The 13,106-nt window shown below is 47.8% G+C and overlaps 1 protein-coding gene across 1 annotated transcript; it reads left to right on the top strand.

The window, feature by feature from the left end:
* The first annotated feature begins 299 nt into the window (after positions 1–299).
* On the top strand, positions 300–4,137 carry CHRAC1 (chromatin accessibility complex subunit 1). Its single transcript, XM_054192942.1, has 3 exons — positions 300–495; positions 2,033–2,159; positions 3,025–4,137. The coding sequence occupies exons 1-3, from the start codon at positions 361–363 to the stop codon at positions 3,168–3,170; spliced, it is 408 nt and encodes a 135-aa protein (XP_054048917.1). The 5' UTR covers positions 300–360; the 3' UTR covers positions 3,171–4,137.
* The last annotated feature ends 8,969 nt before the right edge of the window (positions 4,138–13,106 follow it).

Below are 13,106 nucleotides of genomic sequence, written 5' to 3'. Positions count from 1 at the left end.
CGAGCCAGGGGAGCCCTCAGGCCCTTCACGGCCCTGCGGGAACGCGGCCATGGCGGGAGGGGAAGGAAGGAGAGGGTAGACTCCGCCACCCCGAGGGACCAGCAGCCAAACACCTCCGGCGCCTCAGGGCGCCCGCCTCCATCTTAGGAAGCGCGGTCGCCCCGCGGGCGGGAGCGGGGCGAGGAGCGCCCTGGGGCTTGTAGTCGTCCCTCCGCCCGGCTTCATGGGAGCTGTAGTCCCGCCGGCTCCCCATGGCGGCCGGGGACTACATCTCCCGGCGGGCCGCGCCGCTGCCGCCCATTTCTCGCCGGGTTGGGGAAGAAGAGCCGGAGCCGGTGCCGGGGTGAGGGGGGGTGAAAGATGGCGGCGAGGTTGAGCGGCGGGGAGAACCGGCTGGTGTCGCTGCCCCTGTCGCGGATCCGCGTGATCATGAAGAGCTCGCCGGAGGTCTCCAGCATCAACCAGGACGCGCTCTTCCTCACCGCCAAAGCCACGGTATCGCCTCCCCCTTCCCCTCCCGCTCGGCCGGCCCCGCTTCTTCCCCGCCGGGCTGGGCCTGCGCCTCCCCGAGGGGCCGCTGCCTCCGGGCCGGGCCCGCACCTCCCTCCCGGCACCGCCGCCGGGACGCCCGGTGTCAGCGCCGGGCTCGTCCCCAGCCAGCGGCTCTTCCCCTCCTGCCGGGGCCCGGCACTGGCAGCCGTGCAGCATCAGGCTTCGCTCTCCCGCTGGGCAAAAGGGGGTTGCGTGGAACCATAGAATGGTTTCAGTTAGAAGGGACCTTAAAGCCCACCCAGTGCCACCCCCTGCCCTGGGCAGGGACACCTCCCACCAGACCAGGCTGCTCAAAGCCCCATCCAGCCTGGCCTTGAACACCTCCAGAGATGGGGCAGCCGCAGCTTCTCTGGGCAGCCTGGGCCAGTGTCTCACCACCCTCACAGCAAAGAATTTCTTCCTAATATCCAATCTAAATCTCCCCTCTTTCAGTTTAAAATCGTTACCCCACATCCTATCACTAAACTCCCTGACAAAGAGTCCCTCCCTATCTCTCCTGCAGCCCCCTTTAGGTACTGGAAGGGGCTCTAAGGTCTCCTTGGAGCCTTCTCCAGGCTGAACAACCCCAACTCCCTCAGCCTGTCCTCACAGCAGAGGGGCTCCAGCCCTTGGAGCGTCTTCGTGGCCTCCTCTGGACCCACTCCAACAGGTCCGTGTCCTTCTGATGTTGGAGGCCCCAGAGCTGGAGGCAGCACTGCAGGGGTTTCCCACCAGAGCAGAGCAGAGGGGCAGATTCCCCCCCCTCGCCCTGCTGGCCACGCTGCTTTTGATGCAGCCCAGGATAGAGTTGGCTTTCTGGGCTGTGAGCGCACATTGCTAGCTCACATTGAGCTTCTCATCCACCAACTTGGGGATCCAAGTCCTTCTCCTCAGGGCTGCTCTCAATTCATTCTCCGCCCAGCCTGTATTTGTGCCTGGGATTGCCCCGACCCACATGCAGAACATTGCACTTGGCCTTGAACTTCATGAGGTTTGCACAGGCCCACCTCTCAAACCTGTCCAGGTCCCTCTGGATGGCATCTCTTCCCTCCAGCGTGTCAGCCATGCCACACAACTTGGTGTTGTTGGCAAGCTTGCTGAGGATTTGGGCATCTTTCTGTCCAGCTGAGCTCCCAGGGTCTGTGAGCAACGCAGGAGCTTATTTCCACCACTGCCAATTAGTATAAATTAGCCTGTGTGGAAATGATACCCTGCTGCTTTCTGATCCCAAGTGTTATTTGCTGGCCTGCGGAAAGGGTTGAAGAATGGCACAAATTAAGTGATGTACCAGAACCCAAACCTGCAGTCAGCGCTCCAAGGAGATGCAACTTGTGTGCTGAACTTAAGCTCCTCTGAAATAAGAGGGTCTCTCCACAAAGTGTCCAGTATGTGTACACTTAAATGTAGTGTTTGTGTCTTTAAACAGGGATTAAAGAAAACTGCTGCCAACTATATGTGTGAATTCATCGTTTGACTATTCACTTTTGTTTTAATTTTGTAGGAGCTTTTTGTTCAGTATTTGGCTACATACTCCTACAAACATGGCAGAGGCAAGGAGAAGAACGCTCTGACTTACAGTGACCTGTCTCACACTGCAGAAGAGTGTGAGACCTTTCAGTTCCTTGCAGGTATCTATAGCGTGATGGTAAATCCAGTATGTAATTTGGAAAATGAAATCTTGCTCTTGTTGAATTGTTTTGTAAGGACGCAGCTCTCCTGGTCGTTAATCTGCTGTATAACATTCAACTGGAACTCATAAACTCCATCACTGAAAACACTTCTTTGTGAATGGGGATTTTTCTGGTGCTTCAAAATTATACAAGGCTAATTAGTTCTCAGCATATTGCCTCAAGCATTTCTTAAATTCCAGCAACTCCATCTGAAAGCTTTCAGCCTGTAAAACAAGATCGCTGCACATCTTTATGTGAGCAGTTATGTGGCCCCAAAATTACACATTTAAATCTGTAAGTCTTGTTTCTCAAAGCGATTCATCGTATGGCTCCCCTCTCCTTTTATGTATATATATTTACACGCACGTGTGCATGCGCGCGGAGTTTTTACTGGTAGTTGGATTTTTGTCATAACACTTAGCTCAGAAAAGGTGTTGGCATAGGATATAGGTCGAGAATAAGATATTCCCTGCCCAGTCTTTCTCTGGGTTCCCTGTGGACGTACTTTCAGAGCGCCCAGTTCTGCTTTTTCTCAGGTCCATCAAATAAATAATGTACATGAGCAGATAGTAAAGACAGTTGCCAGTAATCAGTTGTGAAATATATTCCTTATCTCTGGTTACTTGTACCATAAGGGTGTAGTTCCCTTTTATTCTTACAGCTGTAAAGGTCAGGCTAACTTACATGGTTATTCACTTAAATAATAATGTTTTTAACAAAGCCTCCTTTTTACTTCATTTCATTAGCGGTATGGATGCAATAGTATTAATGAGGCAATGTCAGTATTCAAACTAACTATAAAAGAAACAATTCTACCTTCCAGATATCTTACCAAAGAAGATCCTAGCTAGCAAATACCTCAAAATGCTTGAAAAGGAGAAGCGAGATGGAGAAGTGGGGGAAGGTGATGAAGAGGATGAGGAGGAAGAGGATGAAGATGTAACTGTTGGTGAAGATGTTGGATCTTAAGATCAATGGAGAATTGCTTCATAGTTGACCCATTTTTTTGTTGTATAAAGGATGTTATTTTTGTGACTGAGAATCCAGATGCTGGATATATTTATATACTGAGCCATCTGCTTTTGCTTTGTTTAAGAAGTTTAGAAATTGAACTTTATACTTGGTGAAGAGTGGAATTCTTCCCTCAGAAACATGACGGGGTGAGAAGAGCCTCATGTAAATCCAAGAGCAGAACTTGCTCCGATGATTTAAAATGACTTCTTCAGACAATCATTATCCAAATTTAAAATTTCTTTGGGGCAGCTTTCAGTCCAAAAGCTCTTTCGCCCTCTGACTTAGAAGGGAGTCCTTCCCCAGTTTGCGTTTCTCCTCGGAGCGGAAGATGAGGTGAGGGGAGGTGTTTTACACAGTGTCTGCTGTCCTCAGCCTTCTCCTCCTTGGCGGGGAGGGGGCCGCCAGTAACCGATCAAACCCTCCCTTCGCTTCTCTGGAACGGTGCCAGGGCATCACCAGCGGACCAAGATCATTAACCAAAAAAAAAAAAGTCTTTATAAAAACAGCTGCTTCTGTCATGCAGCCTAAACAGCCACGTGGGCACAGAGACAGGGTAGAGGATGAGATCCATTCCAAGAGCGAGTGTGGTCCTGCGGCTGTGGTGGTGAGAAGCACGCGCGTTAGATAACCGTGTAAATATGTACATCTAGAACCTTGTACTCTAATGAGCTCTGCTGCTGCAGGGTGTCCATGCTGTTCCACCAAAATGCACGGTGAAGTCTATTAGACGTGAATTGTTGAGAATGAGCGACTCTTTTACCATGTGAGTGACAGAGCTGGATTTTTCATTTGTTTTTGTTTCGGGGTTTGTTTGTTGGGGTTTGTGTTTTTTGGGGTTTTTTTTTACTATAGTAACCCTCCTGTGTAGAACTTTATATGCAACTTTTTAAAATAAATGTTTTGTATGAAAAGTGACAATTGACGCAGAGGCTTTCTGTAGTTCTTTCCAGCTTTGGGCACGTACGTGATGAGCGCGCAAGCCCAGCGTGCTGCTCACTGTTCATCTTTCCAGGAAGGAAGGCGGGACAAAGGGCTAAAAGTGTTGCGTTGAGAGGTCAGTAATACTAACGGGATCTCGTCTGCCGGGGGAGTGTTACCTGTGTTAACCAGCTGGTACACAACCAACGCTGGCACAGGGTCAGGGTCACGAGAGAGAGAGAAGTGCCCGAGATCTCTCTCCAGATGTGAAGAACACCTCAAGTAACGGGAACATTCCTATGGAACAAAACCTCCTGCTCTGAAAAGCTGGGCAGAAACCTGCCCTAAATCAGTCAGGAAGGGAGATGTCTCGAGCAGCACCCGAATTTGGCTGGCACGGTGAAGAGTTACCAGGAAACTCTGTCTTCCCAGACAGGATAATTCTGGGCTTCTGGAAGCCCAGAAGACAGCTTCTCTTAGGTTGAAGACACAAATACAATAAGCTGCTACTGAAACACAAGGCTCCAGCAACTCCATCACCTCCTGCACTCCACGTTTTGATCCAACAATGTAAGAATTCGGGTTAGGCAGGTAAGATCAGAGACTGGCGGAGGTGTAAAGCTACTGAGCCACGTGAGAAACGCTCTTATTTTAAAAGACCAAAGTATGTTGCACCATAAAAAATTTTCCCAAAGTTACCATAAATCAAAATGGTATTGTATCAGGAACGCTGCAGCAAGTGCCGAGCGATGCTTTATTCCCTCGAGAAATTCCCAAGTGGGTACGCAGAGCTATACTATTGTTGAAAAGGGTTGGTTTGCTATTTTTTTTAAAAAATATTATTAGAAGTGCATGGGGATCTGTGGGAAACAGGGCTGAATGCTCTCTTTTGGGGGCGGGTGAGGGGGTGCCTGCAGTAGGGTATGTGAATTCTGCGGCATTGCTCAACTCGTGGTGGGTCGAGCACTCGCCAGCTTTTGGGGAAAAAATAAGGCTATTTGTACCCTAGCACAAAATTGCATGGTAGTTCTGTGGTGTAAACAGGGGAGAGGGCAACGAGATACATCGTTTTAGGGGCCCATAAACCACTGGCCACCGTTCTAGCTGTGTTGGAGAGTCACAGAGGACCAGCCTGGTCCCAGAGCTGGCATCTCCATGGGTCAGCTCACTGGTACGATGGCTGAGGCCAAGCGATACCCGCCCCGCAGTTACGTCACGTAGGTGACAACCCAGGATTGCAACGACCTCAAACAGCCCTGGCAAAGAGGTCTTTGGGCCGGGCACGTGTATTTTGAGGGAAAGACATCAGGGCTGCTAAGTTTTAGGGTGCTCATATTTATAGAAATCACAGTTCCACTTCGTTTTAGACCTGGCGTTTTCCACCACCAGTTCTGTTTGGGTGGCCAACCCCAAGTGTCCAGTATGCGGAATCCTCTGGAAAGGGTTGGTTTGGGGTTTTTTTCAGGTCAGTCCTGGAGCCAGGTGTAGGTTATGAAGGACAAAATTGATGAAAGGTGCCAAAAGAGCCACCAGTATCTCCCACCATTCGGAATCTCCAGGGGGTGATCATTCCTGGATTTTTAGCACTTTGGTTCAGCTGCCACTCGGGCTGGCGACGGATTGTTCCCACTGACGTTTGGTAGGTAACAGAGAAACTCTGCTTTTAGACACCCTAAAAGAAGGAAAAAATAAGATAAAAAAATCTCCCGAGATGTTCATCAGTCACTGCTCTACACACTGGGACCTCCTCAGCCTGGGGAGGAGAGTGGCTCAGTGTGACCAGCCAACGTGTCCAGGACAAAAACTGCCACCGTGATCCAGTCCCCGTGTGCCTGTGCTGACTGGGAGCACTGGTATCCTGGGACTGAAGACAAAATGCTCTTACTGGGACGTGACAGATCACGGCCAGTCCTCTGCGGGTCACCTGAAGGGGGAAAACCTGCTGCCGTGGTAAAAGGCCACCGCAGTTCTTGACTGTCAGCTACGTACCGGGGCCATGTTCACAGCTGGCAGAGGTGTCCCTGGTCACCAGTAGCCCACACCAGCAGAAGGCAACACTCCGTTGTCCTGTAGCTCAGCCTCTCCGACACCTGGGCTGGGCCGGACTGGCCACCGAGATGAGTTTGGAAGAAACGAAACTAATGAAAATATCAATAAAATAATAAAAAGTAAATAATAAGTTACATCCAATAGATACAAAACTGTATCGAGCTCCCAGGATGATGATTCTATCACCTGCAGGCACTGGGAAAGTCCCAGACTGGACCCAATGACAGATGGGAATTGGATTCCAGAGCTGGATTCAGGAGTGTAGGGATCGGGATCAAAGGCAGAGGAACAGAGTGAGTCCTCCTCGGATGCCGGCTGTTGAAGAAAAGAGTCTGACCCCTTTGATCCCTCCTCAGCTTTTATACTGAGCATGGGGCAGATGGGATGGAATACTCTCTTGGTCAGTTTTGGTCCTTGTCCTCTCCTCCCTGCAGGTGGGACCCTCTACGCTCTTCTGCTTCCCACCTTCCAACGGGGCAAATACCAAGCGAGCTGGTCTGGCTTGTTCTAGCAGTGAGGGTAAGCAGGAGACTCTCTGCACGCCGCTCCTTGGCATAAAGTACAACTAATCGTAGAATGGTTTGGGTTGGAAGATCATCTAGTTCCATCTTAGAGATCACCCAGTGCCAACCCCTATGTCCCGGGGCAGGGACACCTCCCACCAGACCAGGCTGCTCCAAGCCCCATCCAGCCTGGCCTTGAACACCTCCAGGGATGGGGCAGCCACAGCTTCTCTGGGCAACCTGGGCCAGTGTCTTACCACCCTCCCAGGAAAGAATTTCTTCCCAATATCTAATCTAAATCTCCCCTCTTTCAGTTTGAAGCCATTAACCCTTGTCCTACCACCACATGCCCTTGTAAAAGTCCCTCCCCATCTTTCCTTTAGGTACTGGAAGGGGCTCTAAGGTCTCCCCGGAGCCTTCGCTTCTCCAGGCTGAACAGCCCCAGCTCCCTCAGCCTGTCCTCACAGCAGAGGGGCTCCAGCCCTCAGAGCATCTTCATGGCCTCGTCTGGACTCACTCCACCAGGTCCATGTCCTTCTTGTGCTGTGTCTGACTCTGGAACTGGATCGTTTGCCTGCCATCCACTAAACAACAGCTGAAACAACTGGGAAAACAAGAAAAAGCGCTTGTCTCGCACCTCTCCTTTTACAGCTCAGGGTCTTCTTCCCCACCAGCACCGAGGTCTCCACCACCGCTGAAGGTCTCAAGCACAGCTTGGGCCTCTGCAATCCCTCTGCTTTGCTATGACTTTGAAGGACCTTTTTCCCTCCAGCCAACCACCACGGCCTGGGCTGACACAGCCTCTTCCTACGCCCAAAGCAGGAACAGGAAGGTCCATGACAAAGGACAACCTTTCTTCAGGTACTGGAAAGCTGCCCTCAAATCCTTATCTATCCACCCCTAGCACGGGAAACCTCACTATAAATGGCTAAATCTGGACAAAGGTACAGGCGTGGGACACGGGGCGCCGTGCTGGAAAGCGGCAGCTTCGCTCACGCCACACATTGCTTTTTCTTTCTGTATTTGTCAAAGTTCGCAGTTGCGGATCTTGGCCTGTTTAAGGTGTTCAGGGATTTTAGACTGTGGAACACAGGCCAGGGGACGCTTTCCATCTAATCTATTATTACATCCATATTTCTATTCCCCCCTCCCCACCCCCCCCCAAAATACCAGCTTGCGAGATCCTTCCCCCCCCGTCAAGGCTGCTCAAAGCAGATGAAGCTTCCCAAGCTTGCAAAAATGACAAAAGAACGTTGGTTACTAAGTATAAATTACCATATTTCATCCCTCTTAGAAGTTTCCTGGGGGATGCTCAACATGTTCTGTCAATTAGTGAGGCCGCAACAACTCGAACACCCTCCAGGATTCATTCAGCCGGAGTCCTCCATGGGGACTGCGGAGCTGCCAAAATTCGCCACAGCCATCTCCGAGGCCTCGCATCTGCCAAAGCTCGTTGCCATCAAAACCAGTGCGTGGTATTTGTTTGCCCCCAAGAGCTTGACACGGAGCAAAACCACGCCCAACTCAACGTAGTATTTCAAAAACAAGGAAAAAAAACCCAAAACAACAAAGCTCTGCCTGAAACGGCAGAGACGGCTGTGACTTTATTCCATGTTATTGAGTAAAACTAATGCGGGGCTGCAGGGTTGGGCTCCCACCAGGAGCTCCTCGGCGTACTTGCAAATCTTGATATCCCCTTCACTTGATGCTTCATAGCAAACAACAAGTGCTGACTTTGGTTTTATTGAAAAATTGTCTGCTGTAGGTATTTCATAGAATCGTCGAGGTTGGAAGGGACCCTTAAGATCACGGAGTCCAACCACCTGCGTATTCACTCAAAGCAACAGAAGGCAGGATTTCAGGCAAGTGGTTTCCAACATACTGACCTTCCACGAATAATTTCACGATTAGAAGTGTAAGACGGTTAAAAGCAGCACATGTTGCCCCTGGAAATCTGGGCCCAGAGCGGGCAGGTGCCCACGGAAGCACCTGAAAAGCACCCAAGTGATTAATGCTATGGATGTGATGGGACCAGGAGACCTTTTCGTCTCTTGGGCAACAGAGATCATTCTCTTCCATCACAGCAAAAGCCGCCAGACCAGCACATTTAAATTCGGATTAACGATTTCACAGAGCAAAATTTGGTTTCACGTAAGGATCTCTGCTGCGGTCTGATCTCCGATCTGCCCCTGGGACTTCTAACAACTCTTTCTGGAGCAATCCATAATTCTCAATTCGATTCTGACCTCTGGCAGCAAGAAAGACCCAGCAGCGATGCTGCAAATTAACTGCTATTTGTGTAGTACCCGGGGGCTGGAATCCATCCCGCTGGGTGCTCATGGCAAAAAAAAAAAAAAAGAAAAAAAAAGAAAAAAAAAAAAGTCTTAACAATGCACAAGGAACAGCAGAAATTGGCAGAATTAAAAGAGAAAAAGACGTCAAAGCCACACTTGTAAAGATGAGGAATTTTATTTTATTGACATACTATGAGGCAAAACAAAATCGACACCATACAAAATAACTTTATAAAATATCATTCACATCATTATTTTGTCAGGAATTACAGCATTCGGAGCTTGTTACGAGTCTTACGTTTTGAGGTGAAAAACACTATGCTAAAATCTTTAGTATTAGTTGTATATGTACAGTAAGAAACCAAAACAGAAACTGTTAGGTTTTTCATGAGTTTATTGCAAAAGTAGTGCAAACTATTTTACCTTACAAGCTGTAAAACAAACTTGGAAAAGGACCCACCTAAGCTTAAAAACATGACAATAAATGCTCAATTTCACAGCCTTTGAAGCTTCCTTCAACAGTTCTCAACAAAAATTCCCCATCTCTGCACATTTTTTTTTAGATTTTTATATATTTTTTGATGGTTTTTTTTTTATGGACTCAGAAAGGAAGAAGTAGAGGATACACCTCTCCAAGCGAGCGGCCAGAGCAGGAGGGATCCTGCTCCGGCTCTTCCCGGAGCCGGCGTCGGGGCGACTGGGCGCAGAGCGTGGCCGAGCCCGCGTCCCCTCCCGCCGCTTCTCCATCACCCCCCAAAAAACATTGACCAACACGGCAACTTTGGTCGCTTTGGTTTTTTTTTTCCCCTCCGTTAATAAGCTGCCCACCCCCCCACCCCCCCCCACCCCCCCCGCACTCGTATTTGAGAAAAAAGTCAAGAAAACAGCGGGAGCGGAAAAAACCCCATAATAGTGAAGAATAAGGAACATGTATTGTCTGTTTTAGAAATATAGTATCCTTTTCCTGAAGTCGACATAAAGCGTATTTTCCTCACGGTGTGTCCCCCCCCCCACCTCCTCACGTACACGATGCCGGGCAAATCCCACCCCGAATGACGGCGCGAAACCAAGGACGGATACTACATCCTACGAGAGCGAGAGACAAACGACGGGCTAAGATGCTACCGGGGTCCCCCCCAAAGCAAAACAGGTAGCTAGTAATTCTACTTTTGAAAAAAAAAAAAATAATAATAATAATGAAAGCAAACAAATGCTACATGAAAAAATGTTAAAGGAACAAAATGCAGCATATTCAGGCTTTTTTTTTTTTTTTTTTTTGCCTTTTTTTTTTTTTTTTTTTCTTCTTGAGGTACCTATATAAATATTACCTTCTGCCCAAAGTACTAGTTGTTTTGTTAAAAAACTAAAGTCCTTATCGGGAGCCAATTGCAGGGCATACCTTATCACCTTATTACCGAGAAAGTGCAACCATGCTGATAATTTATACGCAGCATATTAAAGGATGATTAGGCTTTAGAAAATAGAGCTTCAGTATAGACCTGATGGAGCAGTTTTTTTTATAAAAAACATTTAACAGAGGCGTTTTCCTTTCGTTCGAGTCTCTCTGCAGCAGAAAGCCTTCGGAAACAGCTTTGACGTCCTGCCACGATGGAATGTCAGCACTTTTACAATCCCGTATATAGATTTTTTTTTTTCTTTAATATTTAAACTAAATACAATTTTACAGAAAAAAAAAAAGATTTCCCCCCTCTGTATTAGGTACTGGTAAAAAGTCGATTTTTTTTTTGGTTGGTTTGTTGTGGGTTTTTTTTAACTTCAAAAAATGATAGCATATCACAACTGAAAAGTTTCCCCAAAGGAATTATTTTTAAGTAAAAAAGGTTCACAGAGTAGAAAAAACTTACAGGCAGTTGTAAACTGTTACGTACAAAACAGTGGAAGAGTCAATGACGACGTATTCCCTCACCCTCACACATGGATCCCTTCATTTTTTTTTTAATATATATATATCTATATATATACACACACACCCAAAATTGCATACTAGAGGTGTGTGTCTACGCATGCGTAGCGCGACACACACAGAGACGTGCGTATCTGGGGTCAGGATTATATATTTCCAAAAAAAAAATTCTGTCCTGGGTCTTCCTCTTTGCCTAGTTCTGCTGCGATACTGTACATTTTATGACTTGATACACTGAAAAATAGTTTTAAAATCTGCTAAAACTACGTCTTGTGACTTTTTTTTTTTTTTTTTACTTTGTGGCTAAAATTCATTTGCTGTTTTTACTTAAGAGCATTCGATTGTTACGCACGGGGGGGGGGGGGGGGGGGGGGAGAAAAAGAAAAACAAGAAAAACCCCACCACCACCCAAAGGCACAAAGGATAAAACTCCACCCCGATATTGTTGTCTCTGAACACCAAAGGCGGAGGGTTCGGTTCGCAGAGCGCCGCCTCCCGCGAGGTCACTCCTCGACAGCGCAGTTTGGTCGCTTTTTGCCAATCTCGTCGACAACTTGAGTCAATAGCACCCAACTGCTGGCATGAGGTAGATCCAAATCGAAAAGAAATACAACAGCAATCATTTAAAAAAAAAAAAAAAAAAAAAAAAAAAAAGCAAGTCCCCAACATTTTATTTGCCTCTATTTAAAACGTTTTAAGGATTAAACGTCAGTCGGGAGAAGTGGAAAAGGATGGCAAAGGACGGCACTACCTGAAGCAAGCACAGAACTCAAGAACAGCTTTTTTTTCTTTTTTTTTTTTTGCTTTTTGATGTCGATTTAAGTGTTAAAATCCTTCAGGCAAAGGTTCCCGAGCAGGGGGGAGGGAGGAGAATACGTTCAACCACCACCACAAAGAAAAAGCTGAGATTTGGGAAAGTCGGGTCGGGGCGAGCGGCCAGCGAAAGGCCCGGGCGCCACGTTGCGCCGGGGAACGAGGTCAGTCACAGTATAGACATCGTGTAATTAAGTTTCCCTTTGTTTCACAGGTGAGAAAGAAAACTTCCTTTTCTACCAAGTTCAGCTACTCTCATGGAACAGTATTTTTGCATCCTCTGAGGAAAAAAAAACAAAAAAAAAAACCTGACAAATTTATCATTTTGTTAAGGCTTGATTTAACGCGGCCTCGCCACACGGCGCCACGCGCATGTTACACTCCGTCAGCGAGACGCACACGATGGATTTAAACTACGCACCTACAGGACACCGCAGCGGCTGCGCAACACAAAGCGACGCTCACCATCTACCCCGTGAGTCCTCCAATGCCGCCCGCGCCTTCCAAAGGCACAACCGCGGGGGTTTCCGCGGCTGCCTTTTGCGTCCCAAGGGCTGCTCCCACCCAAAGGGACGTCGGTTCTCTACCGCGAGCGCCAGAGTTTTAAGTACAGCCGCACCACGCAGGCGCGTCTAGTACCACCTGACACGAGGCCTTTAACAGCATCTATTTTCCTTCCCCCCCCCTCCCCTTTCCAAAAAAAATTAGCAAACTTTAAACGGTCCTAAAAGCACTTCGCGTCAGGGGAGCTTTTACAATGCGAAATTTCTGAATTGAGTTTTAGTTCTTTTTCGGTTGTTTTCTAAAAATAATTAAAAAAAAAAAATTAAAATTTAAAACCACTAAACCAAAAGATGAAAACCTTAACAGAGGTCAGCAAAATCTGCAATGTACCAAAATTACGGAAATAATAATAATATGGATTTAATCAATACATTCCGGTTTCCGTCTCCCCCTCCCGAGATGAAGTTCACCCCTTCGCTGCACAGAAACGTGGCAGCAGCTGGAGCTTTACGTGTCGACTGCCCCGAACGGCGAGATTTTTTGGGGATTGTACGAACTGACCAAGTGCTGCGGAAGCCAGTGAGATTGTGCTCGTTATTTCCAGCACAATGCTGCCCGCCTTCTCTTTCATCAACGGGCTATGAACGGGCCCGCTTTCCTTCCACAAACACGTGTGTGTGCGTGCACACATACGGACACACAAACACACACACACATATATATATATAAAATCTATTCAACTGTACCAACAAAATACCGAAAAGAAACGGCAACGCTTTAGGACAGCACAGAACTCGGCCAGACACGCTTCCTCATCGCACCTCATTTAAAAGTTGCTTTTCCAAGCTATCCAATTCTGAAACTTACTCCTCGATGTTTTGCTTTT

Source organism: Rissa tridactyla, chromosome 2, assembly GCF_028500815.1.
Source record: "Rissa tridactyla isolate bRisTri1 chromosome 2, bRisTri1.patW.cur.20221130, whole genome shotgun sequence".
NCBI classification, from domain to species: Eukaryota; Metazoa; Chordata; class Aves; order Charadriiformes; family Laridae; genus Rissa; species Rissa tridactyla.
The sequence above is the reverse complement of the archived record's forward strand: the minus strand, read 5'-3'. Positions and strand labels throughout refer to the sequence as shown.